Here is a 24,226-nt window from a genome sequence, read left to right as displayed (position 1 = left end):
CATCAAAAAGATGCAACTTTTACCTGTAAAAAACAGCAAGTAGAAAACTCGATTGATTTTAAACAGTTGAACGTTTTCTTTTGCGATCTAAACTTTTAAAAATTTTAAAGTTCAATGTTTGTTATGAATATCAAATTAAAAATATTGTGGAAATCATGACAAAAATGACAAAAATGACGAAAATGACAAAAATGACAAACATGACAAAAATGACAAAAAAGACAAAAAAGACAAAAATGACAATAATGACAATAATGACAAAAATTGACAAAAAATGACAAAAATGACAAAAATGACAAAAATGACAAAAATGACAAAAATGACAAAAATGACAAAAATGACAAAAATGACAAAAATGACAAAAATGACAAAAATGACAAAAATGACAAAAATGACAAAAATGACAAAAATGACAAACATGACAAAAATGACAAAAAAGACAAAAAAGACAAAAATGACAATAATGACAATAATGACAAAAATTGACAAAAAATGACAAAAATGACAAAAATGACAAAAATGACAAAAATGACAAAAATGACAAAAATGACAAAAATGACAAAAATGACAAAAATGACAAAAATGACAAAAATGACAAAAATGACAAAAATGACAAAAATGACAAAAATGACAAAAATGACAAAAATGACAAAAATGACAAAAATGACAAAAATGACAAAAATGACAAAAATTACAAAAATGACAAAAATGACAAAAATGACAAAAATGACAAAAATGACAAAAATGACAAAAATGACAAAAATGACAAAAATGACAAAAATGACAAAAATGACAAAAATGACAAAAATGACAAAAATGACAAAAATGACAAAAATGACAAAAATGACAAAAATGACAAAAATGACAAAAATGACAAAAATGACAAAAATGACAAAAATGACAAAAATGACAAAAATGACAAAAATGACAAAAATGACAAAAATGACAAAAATGACAAAAATGACAAAAATGACAAAAATGACAAAAATGACAAAAATGACAAAAATGACAAAAATGACAAAAATGACAAAAATGACAAAAATGACAAAAATGACAAAAATGACAAAAATGACAAAAATGACAAAAATGACAAAAATGACAAAAATGACAAAAATGACAAAAATGACAAAAATGACAAAAATGACAAAAATGACAAAAATGACAAAAATGACAAAAATGACAAAAATGACAAAAATGACAAAAATGACAAAAATGACAAAAATGACAAAAATGACAAAAATGACAAAAATGACAAAAATGACAAAAATGACAAAAATGACAAAAATGACAAAAATGATAAAAATGATAAAAATGACAAAAATGACAAAAATTACAAAAATGACAAAAATTACAAAAATGACAAAAATTACAAAAATTACAAAAATCACAAAAATTACAAAAATTACAAAAATTACAAAAATGACAAAAATCACAAAAATGACAAAAATGACAAAAATGACAAAAATGACAAAAATCTCAAAACTGACAAAAATGACAAAAATGACAAAAATGACAAAAATGACAAAAATGACAAAAATGACAAAAATGACAAAAATGACAAAAATGACAAAAATGACAAAAATGACAAAAATGACAAAAATGACAAAAATGACAAAAATGACAAAAATGACAAAAATGACAAAAATGACAAAAATGACAAAAATGACAAAAATGACAAAAATGACAAAAATGACAAAAATGACAAAAATGACAAAAATGACAAAAATGACAAAAATGACAAAAATGACAAAAATGACAAAAATGACAAAAATGTCAAAAATGTCAAAAATGACAAAAATGACAAAAATGACAAAAATGACAAAAATGACAACAATGACAAAAATGACAAAAATGACAAAAATGACAAAAATGACAAAAATGACAAAAATGACAAAAATGACAAAAATGACAAAAATGACAAAAATGACAAAAATGACAAAAATGACAAAAATGACAAAAATGACAAAAATGACAAAAATGAAAAAAATGACAAAAATGACAAAAATGACAAAAATGACAAAAATGACAAAAATGACGAAAATGATAAAAATGACAAAAATTACAAAAATTATAAAAATGACAAAAATTACAAAAATGACAAAAATTACAAAAATTACAAAAAATTACAAAAATTACAAAAATCACAAAAATTACAAAAATTACAAAAATTACAAAAATTACAAAAATTACAAAAATTACAAAAATTACAAAAATGACAAAAATGACAAAAATGACAAAAATGACAAAAATGACAAAAATGACAAAAATGACAAAAATGACAAAAATGACAAAAATGACAAAAATGACAAAAATGACAAAAATCTCAAAACTGACAAAAATGACAAAAATGACAAAAATGACAAAAATGACAAAAATGACAAAAATGACAAAAATGACAAAAATGACAAAAATGACAAAAATGACAAAAATGACAAAAATGACAAAAATGACAAAAATGACAAAAATGACAAAAATGACAAAAATGACAAAAATGACAAAAATGACAAAAATGACAAAAATGACAAAAATGACAAAAATGACAAAAATAACAAAAATGACAAAAATGACAAAAATGACAAAAATGACAAAAATGACAAAAATGACAAAAATGACAAAAATGACAAAAATGACAAAAATGACAAAAATGACAAAAATGACAAAAATGACAAAAATGACAAAAATGACAAAAATGACAAAAATGACAAAAATGACAAAAATGACAAAAATGACAAAAATGACAAAAATGACAAAAATGACAAAAATGACAAAAATGACAAAAATGACAAAAATGACAAAAATGACAAAAATGACAAAAATGACAAAAATGACAAAAATGACAAAAATGACAAAAATGACAAAAATGACAAAAATAACAAAAATGACAAAAATTATAAAAATGATAAAAATGACAAAAATGACAAAAATGACAAGAATGACAAAAATTACAAAAATTACAAAAATTACAAAAATTACAAAAATTACAAAAATTACAAAAATTACAAAAATTACAAAAATTACAAAAATTACAAAAATTACAAAAATTACAAAAATTACAAAAATTACAAAAATTACAAAAATTACAAAAATTACAAAAATTACAAAAATGACAAAAATTACAAAAATTACAAAAATTACAAAAATTACAAAAATGACAAAAATTACAAAAATGACAAAATTGACAAAAATGACAAAATTGACAAAAATGACAAAAATGACAAAAAAAAACAAAATGAAAAAAAATTACAAAAATGAGGGAAAATTCCGAATCAAGTGTTTAAATAAAGGCTCATTCTTTTAACACTAAAGATCAGCATTTCAAGAGCAATATTGGTGCATTTTCCAAGCTGATAGGGCTCAAAAATGATAAATTTTATTTATCATGTTTTCAAATTGGAATTATCCTCTTTGATTACTTTTATTTTTCACAATAAGTGAGGTACTTCCTACGCAGATATAATGATTATTTGAAGGCATCATATCGAATTCATTTCCAGTTTCTTTGTATGTTTAAAGTATTATGTATTTTCTGGGATGGCATTTGTTAAAAAAATCGATTTGTAGGGAGCCCCTCGATGGCTTAATCTGGCCCTGGCGGCAGCCAAATGAGTCATGTCGAATTTCACAACCGACCATATACATTCTGTAGAATGGCCCAAAAACTTCATTTGGGGGTGCCTCAAGACTCTCAATGTTTTGGTTTTTTGATCCTCAAAAATTACCAAAGGAAATCAGAAAAAAATGCCAAATGGCTTATCTTGAAAAGATTTGTTTGCAAAAATCGATTTTCTAGGACTTTTCCGAAAAAAAAAGTTCAGAAATTAGACTTTTGGAATTTTTTTTTGGTTATAACACCAGATCTCGATGTTTCATGCATTTTTAAGTCATTTGGCATCAAAATTCAAATTTCGATTTTTTCTATTTTTGAGATGGTAAACAACCGATACTTTGAGCGCTTTGAGGCACCCCTAAATCAAGTCCGATTTAGCTGAAAGTTTGCACAGGTAGGGGGGCAAATGAATCATGTAAAGTTTTCGCAAACCGATCATAGAAATTTTGTGGATTGGCTTAAAAACCATACCATCCAAAATTCCAGCTCAAAGGGGTCCCTCAAAGCGCTTAAAGTTTCGGTTTTTTACTTTTAAAAATCACCAAAGCAAATCGAAAAAATTGAAATTTTATTTTTGATGCCTTATGACTTAGAAATGCATGACACGTCATAATTTTGTGTTATCTTGAAAAAAAAAATTGTTTTTTTTTTCTCCAAAAATCGAATTTCTGGGCATTTGCGAATATTCGGTTTTGCGAAAAAGGAGTTTAATTCCTATAAAAAAAAAGTCTCATAAAATCGATATTTGGCAACAATTTTTTTTCGATATAACACCAGATCTCGATGTTTCATGCATTTCAAGTCATTTGGCATCAAAGTTCAAAATTAGATTTTCCAGATTGGCTTTGGTTCGCCCACCCCCCTCACGTGATTTTTTAAATTTTCAAGTCGATTTTTGACAAAATTTTTTTTTTATATAACACCATATTTTAACGTTGGTATGAAAATTCAAACTTCGATTTTTCCGATTTTCTTGACCCCCCTTTGGTGATTTTTAGAAGGTAAAAAAGCCGATACTTTGAGCGCTTTGAGGCACCCCCAAATAAAAGTTTTTTTTTTCCTAAAATATTCGTAGAGGTCTTTTGGAAGTTTCAGAAATATTTTGCAGACTTAAGTCTTCATTTATCATTTCGATAAAAGTGCACATAATAGAACACCAAACTCCAACTGGTGGGTTGAAACTTGTTTCCCTTAAAATTAAAGTTACCCCTTGAAGTTCTAATGTTTAACCATGTCCAAATTTTTAAAATAATTTTAACAACAAAATTAAAAAAAAAATTCATCACTGTTTAAAACTTTCATAAAAACTGCGTTTATTCCAAAATTAAAAACATGATTATAAATGAAAAAAATCGCGTAAACACGGGTCGGGAAATTGTATTGTGTGCTTCGTTTTAAACTCAGGACTTAACTGTTTTGCAAAACTTGTAGCTCAGATTGAAAATAATAGTGAAAGATGAAAGAAGAATTAAGACAAAGGAAATCTGTTATAAATTTTTACTAGAATTATTGTATTATGAAACAGCAAGAAGCTGCTAAATTGACAATTGTTCAACATGAAATCTTATTCTTCTTCTTCTGTAATCAACATAGCCAAAACACGTAAACATCCTGATAAATAAAAAACTTGCTCCCTTCATTTTTCTTTTTAACATAATCTCTGGTACATGTAAACAAACATTGCAGAAATTACTACGGCCAGTCCACCCATGTGGTAAATACCGCATAAGATACTGGAACAAGGGAAACAAACGCTTCATATATGTATGTAGATTTTTATAAAAAGAACAAAATAGAAGTCTCAAACTTTAAAATCTACTGTATATTCACGAGATTTTTTCATTTTCTACAGCACACTTCACAATTATGTTCCCTATCGCGGTACTCGAATAATGTTTTTTATGCTATTTTCTAATTTCTGGAAAACAAATTGCAAGGAGTGAAAATGTTGACCTTCTTGCAAGATAACGCCTACTTTGCACTCCTGACAATTGTTCAACATGAAATCGTAAACAAATTCAAGCTATTCTCCGTTTTCTGAGCATGTTCATCTGTTCATCAAATGCCTACGTGCATTTTTGGGCCTCGTAAAACGAATTTTTTTTGACGGTCGCCATGCAAGAAAATATTTACAAATTTCATCACTTCAAAAATTCTGATAGGTACCTACTTCCTGCGCATATAAAGGATGATACGGTCAAAATTTTGTCAAGGGAAAACGCATGTAAATCGGTGAAATCGTTTATTTAAAAAATCATATTAAATTTCTTTTTCAAGTTTAATTAGTATAAAATTCAGGAAAAATATTCAGTTAGGTTTCCGCTTTTCCAAATCCAAATTGCCGGGCCTTACGCTTAACCCTGCCATCAGATTTTGTACAGCCGCCTTGTCCACCTTCTTCGCCACAGAAAGCCAGTTTGCCTTGAACTGCTGCTCGTTCTTAGCAGTTTTTTTTGGTCTTCTTTAGCTTCCGCTTGACAAAAGCCCAGTATTTCTCAACTGGTCGGAGCTCTGGCGTGTTGGGAGGGTTCTTTTCCTTGGGAACCACCTGCACGTTGTTGGCGGCGTACCACTCCATGGCCTTTTTACCGTAATGGCAAGATGCCAAATACGGCCAAAACAGTACGGAACAAACGTGTTTCTTCAGGAAAGGCAGCAGTCGTTTGTTCAAACACTCTTTCACGTAAATTTCTTGGTTGACAGTCCCGGAAGCTATGAAAATGCTGCTTTTCAAGCCACAGGTACAGATGGCTTGCCAAACCAGATATTTCTTAGCAAACTTTGACAGTTTCATGTGCTTGAAAATATCTGCTACCTTTCCCCTTCCTTTTGCCGTATAAAACTCATGTCCCGGAAGCTGCTTGTAGTCGGCTTTGACGTAGGTTTCGTCGTCTATTACCACGCAGTCAAACTTCGTCAGCATCGTCGTGTACAGCCTCCGGGATCGCGCTTTGGCCGTCGTATTTTGTTTATCATCGCAATTTGGAGTCACTACCTTCTTGTAAGTCGATAGTCGGGCTCGTTTTTTGGCTCGATGCACGGTTGTAGACGATACACCCAGCTTATTTGCGGCATCTGGGAGAGAGAGGTTAGGCTGCTCTTCTTCCTTGGACGGCATTTTGACAACTGCAGAGAGAATTCCAAAATCAAAATAGGAGCAACATTCTACACACACACCTTCAAAATGAGGGGTGTTCAGGTTTTTTAAATGCAAAATTGAAAAAAAATACGTCAAGTTGATATTGACCAAATTTTGACCGTATCACCCTTCATTCTTGCTTTCAAACTTTCAAATATGTACCTACTTATTTAACGCTAACTAATATAGGTATTTATGAATGAAATTAACTGTTTTTGGGAATTTGTCAATACAATCTTTTTTTGAAACTATGTTTTCCCTCAGCTTTGACATTCGTCATTTCCTATTGTTACTCATTATCATAACTGCCTTTTTTTCTATTTACTTCCGTACGTTTCCAATTTCAAAGTCATTTTTCGATGTGGGGGCAGGGTGCAGCATAGCTAATAAATCTCCATTATTTATGAATTCCGCTTTGATCCATATACCCAGAGTTCTAATCAATGGCAAATCCAGGTCATCAGAATGCGTCCGAGCAACTTTGCCATAAATTTTATCACTGCCACCCCTGCGCTCGCGTTTCTTTTTATTAGTGCTGGTGTTTGTCGTCTTCCGTTCGTAAAGAAATCACTCATTGTGCGCCGGAAGAAGCTAGATGGCTCTAGGTAGGGGGACAAAACTCACACATCTTTCCTCCATCCGGAACCGAGTTAGTTAGTATCCCTATCCGAGGAGGAATCGGCGATAAATTAATTTCGTGTCACAAATCTATCGCGACGACCACCTACTATTTACCAGCTAGGGGAAAGGAAGGAACGTGCTCAAATCCCATGTTTATGCTAGGCTCCAAAAAGTTTTCCTGACGTCTGCCTTGGGGTCTCAGACAAGAAGAAGTTCGAATTTTCGGAGAAAAGTCGTTTTCCTACTTCCGAGGAATACCAATTCAACCGACACAACTGCAAACAACGAAATTAACGGCGATAATAAAAAGATTATGTTTATTGTATGATTCAATTTTCTTCCCATTGCTGTGCGTTGTTGGAGTCAACGTGTGTGAGGGTTTTTTTTTTATTTCTATGCCATCAGTGTTCCGATAATTAAATCCCACTTTTGGCGTGAGTGTCGTTCTACCTTCTACTGTCTACCGAAGTTCTGTGTGCAAGTTGGCAGGAAAGGACCTGATAAGGTTAGTCGATGCGTTGTGCTTGTGGCAACAAAATTGGTGCAAGAAGAAAACTGGACTTAAAATTGCGCCCTGTATTCTTTCTGGAGAATTTACTCCTCACCTAAAACTGAAAATTTTGATTGTTTATTCGGATTTTCACTCTTCAGAAAGCGGTAGGTTAAAAAAAGATGAAAACCATTGTGTTTCATAAGTTTGACCTTGCAAGTGTTACTATGCGAGATTTTTCGTCTCCCATGGCGACCGTCAAAAATTAATTTCAGAAGAATAAAATTTGGTTAGACCTATTTAGATCAAAGTAGAGTAAATCACTATGAAGTTTTTTTACTAAGCTTCCGCTTTCGCCTGAGATGAAATAAAAATCAGGAATGCATGGAATCTTTGTTTGAAAATAAAATCAGATAGTTAGAAATTGAAACTTTCCTAACATAACACATGAGTATCTACAGCTTCCTAACTTCAGATTCCTCATCAGTTTTATTTTAAAACTAAGGCATGTCATATACAGGATTGAACCATCAAGTTTTTCGTGACGAGACTTTCGGATAAATTTTTTTTTAACAATTTGTTTAAATGAAATATATTTTTGAAAGAGAATTCTATGCTTTCTAATCCGACTTTTTGACTATGCAATTCTTTATGTAAAAATAAAACATCCACACCTAGAGAATCCGGAACCCATTACCGACATCCATTTGCAATCCGTTTTAATTGAATTTGAACGCATGTTTGGAAAGCATTTTTCCACCCAACCACCTTCTTGGTCGTCGAATCGCAATCGAATCGAATCTGGTTGGTTGGTGTTTATTCAATTCGATTTCACCTCACCCATCTCCTCAGTAGTGGAGAAATCGAACCGGAAGGATGAAAACCGTTCATTCCCGATTTCGACCTTTTCACTTTAATGGATTGCTAATTGAATAAATCGTTGACTCGGAATTATTTGGCTGTTTTCCCCTTCGTTTTCTAGTTTTTGAAATCGAAAACTCAACCAAGAATTCGCACGATTCATTTGATGTGCGTGTATCGGTCAAATTCCCTCGCCCCTATTGGAGTTAGTTGCCCTGGCACTTTTCCGAATTCGTGTAATTTCCCGAGAAAAAAGGTTTGGTCTTCCATCTTTCCGTATCAATTTCTCCAGAGGAATCAACTTTTATGAATTAATCGTGGTCGAACAGCTAGGCTCCGGAACCTTTTTTCCACTGATGGAAGACAGGCAGCAATTCGACAACAACAAAAAAGAGCATACAGAATATGAGAAAACGGATGTGCTATTTGCTTCTCCACTTACTGGGCATAAATATTTATGAAGGAAATCGGATGGAAAAAGCTGCTCGGCTTGGCTTCTTCGTCCTTTGATTTCGGTTATCTGTGATTTTCCTTCTCGGAACCGTGGCCGGCGCGTAAAAAACAGATATTGTGTCTTGTCTTGTTGTTCTGTATTTTGGGCGAAGGTAACAGCGAAAAAAAAAGTTCCCGAAAGCATCCCGAATTCCTCGACTCGACCTTTTGCTGCTCTCTCTATCAGAATGCGTATCTTTTTTTCCTTCTGTGTAACCATTTTCCAAGTTATTAGTCAGCAGCCATTGCAAAATCAATATTCCAACAAATAACCACTTACAGTTGACTAATCTTCCTGGAGATGGGGATAGAAACTCTCTCACGCCAAATTGAACAATCGCTAACATATTGGGACTGATTTTCGGTTTTTCACAATAAAAAAAACGATACTAAACCAACCAGAAGGGTTTTTTACGTTTCATATGGTGAAAAGCCTTATTTGAGACATCACATCTCATGCACGTTTTAGCGAATCCATTTGTCAAGATTGGAAAAGTTCACCTTCCAATTTCTTTAAGCGAAATTGATCAAAAGATTCACAATAAAAAAATTCGTTCAAAAAATTTTTCCGAGGATTCGAGTTTGAAGACAAAAAAACCTGGAAAGCTAAATATCGGAAAAAAATATAAAAAAACATAGTTCCAAAATTTAAAAAAAAATGGCAAAAATGACACAAAAGTGACACAAAAATGACAAAAAATGACACAAAAATGGCAAAAAAATGTGACCAAAATGGCATAAAACTGGTAAAAAAATGACACAAAAATGGCACAAAATTGACAGAAAATGACGCAAAAATGACACAAAAATGACACAAAAATGACACCAAAAAGACAAAAAGAACGACAAAATGACAAAATTGACAAAATTGACAAAATTGATACCAAAAATGATAAATAAATAAAAAAAATGAAAAAAAGCCACAAAAATAACAAAAATGCACAAAAATGACAAAAAAGGGACACCAAAATGATACAATAATGACACAAAAATTATAAAAATGACAAAAATGACAAAAATTACGAAAAACTAACACAAAAATGACACAAAAACAGCACAAAAATGACTCAAAGTAGACACAAAAGTGACACAAAAATAACGCCAAAATGAAAAGAATGACACAAATATGACAAAAATGACACAAAAATGACACAAAAATGACACCAAAATGACACCAAAATGACACCAAAATGACACAAAAATGACAAAAATGACAAAAATGACACAAAATTGGCACAAAAAATGACAAAAAAATGACACGAAAATGACACAAAAATGACACAAAAATGACACAAAAAATGACACAAAAATGACACAAAAATGACACAAAAATGGCCCAAAAATGACAAAAAATTACATAAAAAAAACCAAAACTAACACAATAACGACAAAAATGGCAAAAATGGCAAAAATGGCAAAAATGGCAAAAATGACAAAAATGATAAAAATGACAAAAATGACAAAAATGACAAAAACGAAAAAAATGACAAAATTGACAAAAATGACCAAATTGACAAAATTGACAAAATTAAAAAAAATTGACAAAATTGAAAACCTTGACAAAATTGAGAAAAATGACAAAATTGACAAAATTGACAAAATTGACAAAATTGACAAAATTGACAAAATTGACAAAATTGACAAAATTGACAAAATTGACAAAATTGACAAAATTGACAAAATTGACAAAATTGACAAAATTGACAAAATTGACAAAATTGACAAAATCAAAAAAATTGACAAAATTGACAAATTGACAAAATTGACAAAAATGACAAAAATGACAAAAATGACAAAAATGACACAAATGACAAAAATGACAAAAATGACAAAAATGACAAAAATGACAAAAATGACACAAATGACAAAAATGACAAAAATGACAAAAATGACAAAAATGACAAAAATGACAAAAATGACAAAAATGACAAAAATGACAAAAATGACAAAAATGACAAAAATGACAAAAATGACAAAAATGACAAAAATGACAAAAATGACAAAAAAGACAAAAATGACAAAAATGACAAATGTATCGAAAATGACAAAATTGACCAAATTGACAAAATTGACAAAATTGAAAAAAATTGACCAAATGGACAAAATTGGACAAAATTGACAAAATTGACAAAATTGACAAAATTGACAAAATTGACAAAATTGACAAAATTGACAAAATTGACAAAATTGATAAAATTGACAAAATTGACAAAATTGATAAAATTGACAAAATTGAAAAAATTGACAAAATTGACAAAATTGACAAAATTGACAAAATTGACAAAATTGACAAAATTGACAAAATTGACAAAATTGACAAAATTAAAAAAATTGACAAAATTGACAAAATTGACAAAATTGACAAAATTGACAAAATTGACAAAATTCGCAAAATTGACAAAATTGACAAAATTGACAAAATTGACAAAATTGACAAAATTGTTAAATTTAACAGAATTGACAAAATTGACAGAATTGACAAAATGACAAAAATGACAAAAATGACAAAAATGACAAAAATGACAAAAATGACAAAAATGACAAAAATGACAAAAATGACACAAATGACAAAAATGACAAAAATGACAAAAATGACAAAAATGACAAAAATGACAAAAATGACAAAAATGACAAAAATGACAAAAATGACAAAAATGACAAAAATGACAAAAATGACAAAAATGACAAAAATGACAAAAATGACAAAAATGACAAAAATGACAAAAATGACAAAAATGACAAAAATGACAAAAATGACAAAAATGACAAAAATGACAAAAATGACAAAAATGACAAAAATGACAAAAATGACAAAAATGACAAAAATGACAAAAATGACAAAAATGACAAAAATGACAAAAATGACAAAAATGACAAAAATGATAAAAATGACAAAAATGACAAAAATGACAAAAATGACAAAAATGACAAAAATGACAAAAATGACAAAAATGACAAAAATGACAAAAATGACAAAAATGACAAAAATGACAAAAATGACAAAAATGACAAAAATGACAAAAATGACAAAAATGACAAAAATGACAAAAATGACAAAAATGACAAAAATGACAAAAATGACAAAAATGACAAAAATGACAAAAATGACAAAAATGACAAAAATGACAAAAATGACAAAAAAGACAAAAATGACAAAAATGACAAATGTATCGAAAATGACAAAATTGACCAAATTGACAAAATTGACAAAATTGAAAAAAATTGACCAAATGGACAAAATTGGACAAAATTGACAAAATTGACAAAATTGACAAAATTGACAAAATTGACAAAATTGACAAAATTGACAAAATTGACAAAATTGACAAAATTGATAAAATTGACAAAATTGACAAAATTGATAAAATTGACAAAATTGACAAAATTGACAAAATTGACAAAATTGACAAAATTGACAAAATCGACAAAATTGACAAAATTGACAAAATTGACAAAATTGACAAAAATGACAACATTGACAAAATTGACAAAATTGACAAAACTAACAAAATTGATGAAAATGATTTGTAATTTTTGTAACTTAATATGTAATTAATGTAATTTTTGTAATTTTTGTTATTTTGGTCATTTTTGTCATTTTTGTCATTTTTGTCATTTTTTATGATTTTTGTCATTTTTGTATATTTTTATGTTTGTCATTTTTGTCATTTTTGTCATTTTTGTCATTTTTGTCATTTTTGTCATTTTTGTCATTTTTGTCATTTTTGTCATTTTTGTCATTTTTGTCATTTTTGTCATTTTTGTCATTTTTGTCATTTTTGTCATTTTTGTCATTTTTGTCATTTTTGTCATTTTTGTCATTTTTGTCATTTTTGTCATTTTTGTCATTTTTGTCATTTTTGTCATTTTTGTCATTTTTGTCATTTTTGTCATTTTTGTCATTTTTGTCATTTTTTGGTCATTTTTGTCATTTTTGTTATTTTTGTCATTTTTGTCATTTTTGTCATTTTTGTCATTTTTGTCATTTTTGTCATTTTTGTCATTTTTGTCATTTTTGTCATTTTTGTCATTTTTGTCATTTTTGTCATTTTTGTCATTTTTGTCATTTTTGTCATTTTTGTCATTTTTGTCATTTTTCTCATTTTTGTCATTTTTGTCATTTTTGTCATTTTTGTCATTTTTGTCATTTTTGTCATTTTTGTCATTTATGTCATTTTTGTCATTTTTGTCATTTTTGTCATTTTTGTCATTTTTGTCATTTTTGTCATTTTTGTCATTTTTGTCATTTTTGTCATTTTTGTCATTTTTGTCATTTTTGTCATTTTTGTCATTTTTGTCATTTTTGTCATTTTTGTCATTTTTGTCATTTTTGTCATTTTTGTCATTTTTGTCATTTTTGTCATTTTTGTAATTTTTGTCATTTTTGTAATTTTTGTCATTTTTGTCATTTTTGTCATTTTTGTCATTTTTGTCATTTTTGTCATTTTTGTCATTTTTGTCATTTTTGTCATTTTTGTCATTTTTACAAAAATTATAATTATTACAAAAATTACAAAAATTACAAAAATTACAAAAATTACGAAAAAAATTACAAAAACTACAAAAATTATATGAATTACAAAACTAACAAAAATGCACAAAAATGAAAAAAAAAGACAAAAATGACAAAAAAGCAAGAAAAATTCTTTTTATATAGGGCGTATTGCATAAATGGCAAAAGTATCAGAAAGTGTAAAGATGTTTATGAAAATCTTAAATTCCAATCTGTTAAGGACTTTAAATCAAAATTTTGAATACTTAGATTGAATAAAATTACGTTCTCAAACAATAATCTTGAAAAGTCACTTTAATCTATATTTCTCCTTCCATTTCATCCTCACAGGCTGCGACACCGCTCCTGAAGACTCCCCTCTCGCAGGCCCAGCAAGTCTACAACGCTGCGACCTACACAGCCGTGGCCGCTAGAGCCGCCTACGGGGCAGCAGCGGCCGCTCAGCCTACGGTTGCGGGTTACGTCGCAGGGTAAGACACGGATTTACAATATTTAATCGAAATTTCAATTGAATTTATTTTTATTTTTTCAGATACGGTCGTGAATACGCGGATCCCTACTTGGGTCACGGAATCGGACCTGTTCCCGGCTATGGGGTGAGTTTTCAATTTCGTGTTCCAGCTTAGAAACTTTAACTAACGTTATGTTCTTCCATTTTAGGCCACCATGTACAGGGGAACGTACAACCGTTTTGCGCCATACTAAGTTAAGAGAGAAAAGCAGTAGTTTTTCGATCATCCCTTGTACGGTGATCGATCGCTCCTCAACAACTTTAGATTTAAACCGGAATCCCGTCAAAAAGGGGCATAATAGTAGACTCAAAGTTGCTCATTACACAAAGATCGCCCACCACAACACCCCCTGGAATCCGTTGATTCGAGGAATAATCCCCACTTCCCCAAGGCTTGGTTCAGCTGATCTGATCTTAAACCGGAAGCGTGGAACGCTGATTGACAAACCATAACTGGAACGTGTTATCAAGGATCGATACCAAAGTTGTAGCAGAAAAAAAGGAAGTCTACAACAAAAAAAAAAACCACTCAAATATCCTCTATTTACGTATCGTATAGGCAAAGATTGAACCATTCTCACACGCGCGCAAACCGAAGCTCTTCTATTTAGTAACAGTAACAACTCAGTAACAGTAACAGAAATCAAATGCAAAGGGAACATGACACAAAGCCGAGATAATTACCAAGCGGAAGCTCCCTTCCCCAATTTTCCTAGATAGACAGTAGTGCTGTAGTAGGGTAACCTACAGAAGGAAGAAACCACAGACTCAAAAAGAATAGAACTCAAGCTCCATTTGTTTTCGAGAATCTGTTATTCTCTCTTAGTTACTTTTTTCCTAAGGTCTATACAGTAAATGTATAGCGAGAAAAAAATCAATCAAGTAATATTGTGAGTTACATCATATTAAAATAGGGAATCAGCTTCCGCAGCAAATAGGATATATCTAAGTGCATTCAACAGTTACTCATCACCAACAGAAGATACTCAGATAGTTAGTTTTTTCAGTGCACAAAAACGGCAAACGACACAGAAAATAGTCTCCAATTAATCGGTTCTTCCGCGAGAAGTTTTTTTTTTATTCTGTAATGAATTTACACTCCGTTTCCCACTATCGGTTTAAGGGAAGAATTCAATTATTGTCAAAGTGTTGAAATTATATGCTCAAATTATTACGTTTTTTTTTTTTGAAAGAGTACAAAGCATAGTAAAGCCGTCAGAAGATTGTATTATGATGTACCAATTTAAAAAAAAAGTTCAAATTATTAGTTGAACACTTTATGAATTTTCATACTCTCAAGAGCTTTGTTGCCGAAATTATGCAGGAAAAAGTATATGATTGAAGAATAAACGTCATTGTGAATTAAATTTTCCACGTTTGAAAGCTGCTCAGCTCAGATTGTCTAGAGCCTTAAATAGTGCGAGAATACAAAACTGTTCAGATTAAACTAACATAATGAACAGCTTTAAGGAAAAATTGAATGATCAAACAGCTTAAAAATAACAATAAGTGAAGTTTAGGATCCTTCTACGAAATGTGTAATCCGATTGAAGAAATTTCGTCGAAATCTGTGCAGCGGATCTGAATTTTGTATTGAAATTTTGAACTTGAACACAAATTTTTTATCCTAAATTTTGAAAATCTGGAATCTTAAATTTCAATTTGAAATTTGGATTTTAGCTCAGGAACATGAATTTGAAATCTAAAAACTCAAATCTGAAATCAGAATTTTAACACTATATGTTTATTCAAAAGTCGAAATTCAAATTGGGATTAAAATTTTTTAATCATTTAAAAAAAAAAAATCTGAGTTTTGAGATAGACTCATGAATCTGAATTTTGAATCAGAATACTGATTTCTAGTTCGGATCTTGATTTTTGTATTCTGGGTTTTGAATCAAGAGTTTTGAATCTGAATCTGAACTCTCTAGTTTCAAATCCTGAATCAAATTCAGATTTACAGTTTGAATTCAGATTTAAATTTCTGATTCAGATTGTTAGTAGAAATTTCAAAAGGTACATACATCAGATTCTTATTCGTATTTAAACTCTGAATCGACTCTGAATGTTAACTCTCGTTTAAAGATTCTAATTTTGAATTCATAATCCTAAATAAGGATTATTATTCTTAATTTATCTTAAGTCAGAATATAAATTCGTTTTCTGAATTCTCAGTCTAAATTTTTAATGTGTCTTCCCAATCTGAAAATAATTTTTTAATCTAAGCTCTAAATTTAGAATCTGGATTATTGATCTTCTGAAACTTTTTTCATCTAAAGTCTGAATGTGAATTTTGAATCTGCATTCTTAATTTTAGAATAATCAATTTTGAAATGAAATTCGCCTCATTGCAAAATTTCAATACACAATTTCGAAATCCTGATGCAGCTTTTGAAAGAAAATTTACACAAGTACATTGTAAACCGAAAATAGTCAAAAGTTACTCAAAATAACCTGTGCGAACGTTTGAACATTTTTGTATAAATTTCAGTCACACATTTCTTGAGCGATTTTTCTTCTTTTCAGAAGTAAGAAAACTTTTTTGATTCAATGCGCACAGTTGAAAGTTCCCATTTTCGAATTTAGGTACGTCATAAAACATGCAAACCAAAAAAAAAATTTACCAAGCAACTCAAAGCACTCAAAAAAAAAGAAAAGAAACATATTATTTTCAAAGCTGAGTTTTAACAAAAACTAACTTTACTAACCCAGTTAAAATAAACCACACAAATAAATCAGGGCATTCTATTTCTGTAAGATTTTTTAAGACTTAGTTTACTACTTTAAGGTTTGTTCAAGTGTAGGTACATTTTGCTATTGTTTTTTTTTTCAATTGAAAATCGGCTTCCAGAACAAAAAAAAACTAATCCAAACAACTTCCACCTCAGCCAGTTTTTTTCGTTCGATTGAAAAACGATCACCTTTTAAGCTTAGCACTCACATCACAGCTTAGTAAGGCTGGAAATTTCAGTTCGCGTAAAAAGTAGGTGATTACCAAAAGTTTGTTAGGTTTGTTGTGTCGTTTTACCGAACATCTAATTTTAAATTTTTCGTTTCCGTTCCGAGGAGAGAAAATTGCGAAAGAAACCAATAGGTCACAGATGTGACGGATAAGACCCTTGAACTACACACTGAAGGAAACAATGACGTAAATCTTTGAGGCGGCGCCAATTAGTATTCCTATTTTTTCGATAGATTTTATGCAGTCTTCTAATTGCAACTTTTGTACACGCACACAGAAACAATTAAGTAGTAACCCAGAATCACCCATTCAGCTCCCAAGGAGAGTAACAACAGGGACTTCCTGCACCCAAAAAAAAAGTTAGAGGAGGAAGTATGAAAATATTTAGTGAAAAAAAGGAATGAAACAATTGGCTCAATAGGAAATAATTCTAAACCTTAGGTGACACGGAGAGAAAAAAAATACCAACAAACAAACCAGTACTAGAAATCGATCGGTTCCGGATCGGAAAAAGGAAAGCAAAACCAAAACACTCTAGCGAGTAATGTTAGTTAGTAGGACGTGAGGGCGAAGGAAGAAAAACCCGTATAGGAACTAATCCACTTTTTAGCGCGCAACCCACGCAAGGAAAGGAGCCCCCAAAATATATATTATACATATATGAAAACGTGAAGTATATTTAATCGTAGAAACACACAAACACAAACAGACTCTCTGTCTCGCTCTCAATCGCGAGAGCTGAAAGCGCCAAGTCTCTCTAAGAACGTGTGCGCGCGCCCAGGCCATATTCGATTTTAAGGTCAGTTTAAGCATACACAAACATACAAACAAACAAAAGAGCGCGTTCACGCTTCTCCAAATTAAGCGTGGATGTGTCTTGTTTCTTTTTTATTATAACCTACTACTTTTTTAATTGATGATAATCTTACCAACTAGAAGATATGCTGAGTATCGTGTTATACATTTTATATTGGTTATATATTTTAGTTCTCAGTTTCTACTCAATATAGTGTTTTTTTTTCTATAGGAAATATTCGCTAAGCCACACATATTACGAAGCAAATGAACAACTAAATCTATATATTCTAGTGATAATATTGTAGAATCTTCGGTAGCCTTGTTCTCCCACAGCAGCTATAAAAGAAGCCAATATTTCGAATCGAGCTTATTCTGCTTTTTCTGGATTTTAGTTATTTTTCTAAACGATGCTAGAAAGATGAAACTATAGAAAACAAACAAGAATTAAACAACCTACAACCAGTGATGAAGTAAAAACGGCTCTCCTTTGAATTAAGTCGATACGATAGAAAGAAAAGAAAAAAGGAAAATGTAAACCAGCCACCTCTCGTGTCATAAACTACCTGAATCTCTAATTAAATAAAAAAACCTATAGATTCACACACTAGGAAAAGGAAAAACCAATCGATTTGATGTACGAAAAATCGTTGTAGCTTCCACAGGTTTAGTTTTTCAATAACGATAAATAGAAAAGAAATGAAACAAATATAAAACTTTGAGATAAAATTCCCTCATGTATACAACAACAAAAGAGAAAAAAAATGCTTGTAAATAGTTGAGTGTCTATATTTTTGTCTCCCTTCCTACTGTCCTTTGAAAAATTACGATTGGGTCAGAGAATGTTGTGTTTCGTTTTATTTGTAATCCGGAACAGACGACCAGCCCCAAAAAAAGCTACCCACTCAAGCCAATCGTGATTCGATTAAGTAATCCCACGAGAGAGAGAAAGAACGACGACAGAAATCAAAATTGATATTATTCGTTATGCGGAACAAAAACGAAAAACCAAACAACCAAAATCTTTGCTACAATTAGAAGAAAGAAACTCTAAAGTTTGTTTCGATAGATTAGCGTGAGAAAGAAAAAAACAAAAAAAAACAGCAAACTGAAATCCAGCAAAGCGAATTTGTAATTTCAAAAACAGAAAAAAAAAATTCTCAGCACGATTAGAAGGACAGTGACAAAAGTAGCTTTAAATCGAATAAAATCCAAAACACACTTGAAAATACTCTTCCAATAGTGACTCTCGAACAACAACAACAACAAAAGAAAAACTACACTCACAAACACGTAACAAATCCATGACGATTTTTTCCGAGTCTTCTCTGCCCCCGACACAAAACTGAGACATCACAATTAGTCATACACAACAACATTACTCAGAAATGCAACCAGCTTATATAAATAAAATAAAAACATAAATAGTTGTAGAACGAACGAACCTACGACAGCAAACAAAAAAAAAACAAAGGAAGAGATGTGGAAAAACCAATAGTCAGTCAGTCCGGAAGAAAGACACTCAAACAAACTCCCTCGCCCAAACACACACACACACGAGAAACATAATGAACAAAAAAAAAACGCTGAAAACGTAAGCTCAAAATATATTGTCACACAAATTATTATTAATAATAGTAGCGCTTAGAGCAGAAAAAATGAAAAGTAAAAGAGAAAATAAAAAAAAAACCAGTGGTAGAAATGCGAACGAGCAGAACAAGAAGAAAAAAATCTAAGAGAAAATCACAAAAAAGTCTAGTTCTAGTGAAAGGTAATTTTAAAAACTCAAACAACAACAAAAAAAAAACAAACAAACGAGCAAGTCTAAAACTTCTCATTTTCGCCAAATTATTATTACTATAAAAATATATTATAAACTGCTAATCGTATTGTTATGAAAGAAGGAAGGAAGGAAGCAAACAAAAGAAGAAGAAAAAAAGAGATAGGACGGAAAACTAAAATCACGTTCAACTTTTCCCAACCAAAACAAGTTCATCAACAAGTCTTAGAAGAAGAATAAACAATAGTCACAGAAAAACAATTGGCACCAATAGAAAATCCTCCTCTTCTGCATTGTGGAAAAAAAGTCGAAAAAACCAACCCTACGTCAACAAACACAAGCAAAAACAAACTTTAGAACAGACAGCAGTCAGATACGTCAGATGGAAAAAAAAGAAAGAAAATGAAACAACAAAAAACATTGCAAAAAAAAAAATAAACACATGTTCTTCTTATTTTGTAATAAAATCTTTTAAAATGCCAAAAATCGTGGTGTTGTTATTTTATCTAACTAAGGCTTCCGAAACGTTCAAAAGTTTAATTTTTTCAATATTTTGCTTCTTTATTTTAGTCTTTTTGAAATTTTGTGATTTTTGTGATTTTTTCAATTTTGTGTCATTTTCGTCACTTTTGTTATTTTTTTATCTTAATTTTTTTCGTTTTAGTCAAACTAAATTTTTATTATCTTTATCATTTTTAATTTGTATATTTTTGTATTTCAAGTAATTTTTGTCATTCTGTTTTTTTTTTTGAATTTTGCGTAATTTGTGTATTTTTGTAAGTTTAGGCTTTTCTGTCATTTTTTCAAATTCGTTATTATGATAATTTTTATCTTTTTTTCTGTTTTTTTGAGAGTTCCGTCATATTTTTATCGTTTTTGAAATTTTTGATAAAATTTTTTTTTCTCTGTTTTTGTAATTGTTATTTTTTTTTTGTCATTTTCTACATTGCCTTTGGACTTGAACTTTTTACTGTAATTTGAGATTTGAATGATTTTTTTCCAAATTTTCAAACTTTTTTTTTTTACTTTTTCACCTTTAAGAATTTTCACTTTTTTATTATCGCATTGTTTTCACTCTTTCGTTATTTGTCTTTTTTACTTTCTACTTTTTACTACATGTACATTTTTTTACATTTTTCGATACCGTCAAAAACTTCACCCAGTATGTCGAATTGGCTTAATAATATAACTACAAACTTCCTATTGCAACACTGTTGGTGTAAAAATGTTTTTCGAAAATTCACCAATTTTTTTTCAATAAATATTCTAATAATTTAGTTATCAGTAATTTAGTTAAAATGCATCAAAATGCAAATCAAAGATTCACCTTTTGAATCTCGTTTCAATATGCTAAAATATGATTGTTATGCATCACGCGTTTGATATTCAATTTCAAAATTTCATCCATCCAAACATTAATTTTTATGATTTCAGATAGTAGAACTTTTAATAGTATTTTTTGCCACTAAATGTATGCAACACCTTTATGCTTCTTCTTTAAAAACATTTTTGGAAGGAAAAATGTAAAATTTCATTCGAACGAAATAAAAAAAAATATATCAAAATCTATAACTTTTCAAACGATTCATTTGATTTTTTATTTAAAACAAAATTTGTTGCAACTTTCCCCTTTTTCTTAGTAAGGTGAAAATCGCATGTTTTGGTTAATTTAAAAATAACTGATGAAACCAATAAATTTTCTGACTACGCCAATTTGAAGTTCCAAAAACTTTTGATTTACAAGCTGTATGATTATCTGCGGACTTAAAGTTTTAAGAAGCCATTGAAGTTGAAAAGTGATTCATGATGCCCCAGTTGAAGGTATTTGATTTTTTTCTTTGATTTTTGACTGTTTGTTTTTAAAATTTTTGACCTTAAGATTTTTTGACTTTTCGACTAATTAAAATCTTTCTTTTTTTAACTATTCTAAATTTTAAATATTCGAAATCTTCCTTAAATGAAAATTATAACTTTTGAAATTTGAAAATTATATTATAATGTTGAAAATTTCAAACCCCTTTTTCAAATTGGGTCGTTCAGATAATACGTGGTCAGAAAAATTGCCAATTTTTAACTTCAAAGAAAAAATAGATCGAATAAGGGGCCTTTCACACTGTTTCATCAATTTTCGTTTGTTTACCTTTTGCCGTCAACCCAAAACTGAAGTTCACAAGCAGCTACAACCAACAACGATATAATTTTGGTCAGTATTTGCACAACATCGGCCTGCATACATTTTCGGGTAAACAACGCTGCGTTCAGTATTGTCCGTAGGGGTGTCTAATATTTAATTTAAAAAAATCGATGTAGAGCTTAAATAAATTATTGATTTTTAAATTTAACAATTTAGAATTAGGTTCAGAATTTAGGCTAGATAAGATAAGAAATTCAGAATAAGAATTGAGTTTCAGATATTTTCCTTAAAGGCAATTCGACTATCATTTCTAATCTTTAAATACCCACATCGTTGAAACCACAGAAACAATTTATGTTTCAGATCCAGAATTGAAATTCCGATTGCAGATTTCAGATACAGATTTCAGATTCAGATTTCCGATTCAGATTTCAGATTCAGATTTCAGATTCAGATTTCAGATTCAGATTTCAGATTCAGATTTCAGATTCAGATTTCAGATTCAGATTTCAGATTCAGATTTCAGATTCAGATTTCAGATTCAGATTTCAGATTCAGATTCAGATTTCAGATTCAGATTTCAGATTCAGATTTCAGATTCAGATTTCAGATTCAGATTTCAGATTCAGATTTCAGATTCAGATTTCAGATTCAGATTTCAGATTCAGATTTCAGATTCAGATTTCAGATTCAGATTTCAGATTCAGATTTCAGATTCAGATTTCAGATTCAGATTTCAGATTCAGATTTCAGATTCAGATTTCAGATTCAGATTTCAGATTCAGATTTCAGATTCAGATTTCAGATTCAGATTTCAGATTCAGATTTCAGATTCAGATTTCAGATTCAGATTTCAGATTCAGATTTCAGATTCAGATTTCAGATTCAGATTTCAGATTCAGATTTCAGATTCAGATTTCAGATTCAGATTTCAGATTCAGATTTCAGATTCAGATTTCAGATTCAGATTTCAGATTCAGATTTCAGATTCAGATTTCAGATTCAGATTTCAGATTCAGATTTCAGATTCAGATTTCAGATTCAGATTTCAGATTCAGATTTCAGATTCAGATTTCAGATTCAGATTTCAGATTCAGATTTCAGATTCAGATTTCAGATTCAGATTTCAGATTCAGATTTCAGATTCAGATTTCAGATTCAGATTTCAGATTCAGATTTCAGATTCAGATTTCAGATTCAGATTTCAGATTCAGATTTCAGATTCAGATTTCAGATTCAGATTTCAGATTCAGATTTCAGATTCAGATTTCAGATTCAGATTTCAGATTCAGATTTCAGATTCAGATTTCAGATTCAGATTTCAGATTCAGATTTCAGATTCAGATTTCAGATTCAGATTTCAGATTCAGATTTCAGATTCAGATTTCAGATTCAGATTTCAGATTCAGATTTCAGATTCAGATTTCAGATTCAGATTTCAGATTCAGATTTCAGATTCAGATTTCAGATTCAGATTTCAGATTCAGATTTCAGATTCAGATTTCAGATTCAGATTTCAGATTCAGATTTCAGATTCAGATTTCAGATTCAGATTTCAGATTCAGATTTCAGATTCAGATTTCAGATTCAGATTTCAGATTCAGATTTCAGATTCAGATTTCAGATTCAGAATTCAGATTTAAATTTCAGATTCAGATTTCTTATTCAGATTTCAGATTCAGATTACAGATTTCAGATTACAGATTTAAGATTTCTGATTTAAGATTCCATATTTAGAATTCTGATCCAAATTTTTTTTTCGGTTTTTGGGTTATATTCCGAAAATTTATATTTATAAGATTTCAAATTCAGTTTCAAATTAAGATTTCAGAGCATAATCAACTAAATTATCACGATTTTCTCCAAAATGGCAGCCCTGCCTGATAAAACAACGAGAGTTGAGAGCGAGAGTAAATCAACGGGAGAGGCCCGCAATGAAAAATGCATTGGCGTGTTTGATCTCTCGCTCAATCCTTCAGCCCCAGCATAAAGAATAATAAAAATTGCACGTACCTTCTAAAGAGACTGTAAACAAAGAGGCGCCATCTCATCCCTTTCCAAATAATGAGCTTTCAACCCAGCTGTAGGGCTGCCTTTAAGACTGCTTGGTTCTGCTCGATTGGGATGACACTGACAGAAAAGGAAAAATTCCAATCGTGACATTTCGTCTCTTAGTTTACTATAGGCTCGTTAGTACCTTCCTCGACAAGGAATCCATGCAGGGGGGTTTTGTTGTTGAACGCTAATGCTTCTCGCTGGCTGGAATGAAAAGAGATAAACCAGGCTCTCTACTCTCCGTCCGTGTTTGTTGAATGAAGAGG

At 30.3% G+C, this 24,226-nt stretch overlaps 1 protein-coding gene across 14 annotated transcripts in view; it reads left to right on the top strand.

Moving 5' to 3' along the window:
• LOC129757919 (sex determination protein fox-1-like) overlaps positions 1-19,993 on the top strand; it is a 680,148-nt gene extending 660,155 nt beyond the window's left edge. For all 14 annotated transcript variants that reach the window (XM_055755313.1, XM_055755318.1, XM_055755316.1 and 11 more), the window contains 3 exons: positions 14,054-14,193; positions 14,256-14,319; positions 14,384-19,993. In XM_055755313.1, coding sequence (XP_055611288.1) covers positions 14,054-14,193; positions 14,256-14,319; positions 14,384-14,428 — 249 coding nt within the window. In that variant the 3' untranslated portion in view covers positions 14,429-19,993. The remainder of the gene's footprint in view (positions 1-14,053; positions 14,194-14,255; positions 14,320-14,383) is intronic.
• Positions 19,994-24,226: the final 4,233 nt, after the last annotated feature.

This window comes from Uranotaenia lowii, chromosome 3 (genome assembly GCF_029784155.1).
Source record: "Uranotaenia lowii strain MFRU-FL chromosome 3, ASM2978415v1, whole genome shotgun sequence".
Lineage (NCBI taxonomy): Eukaryota > Metazoa > Arthropoda > Insecta > Diptera > Culicidae > Uranotaenia > Uranotaenia lowii.
Note: the sequence above shows the minus strand (reverse complement) of the source record. Positions and strands in the feature narration are given on the sequence as shown.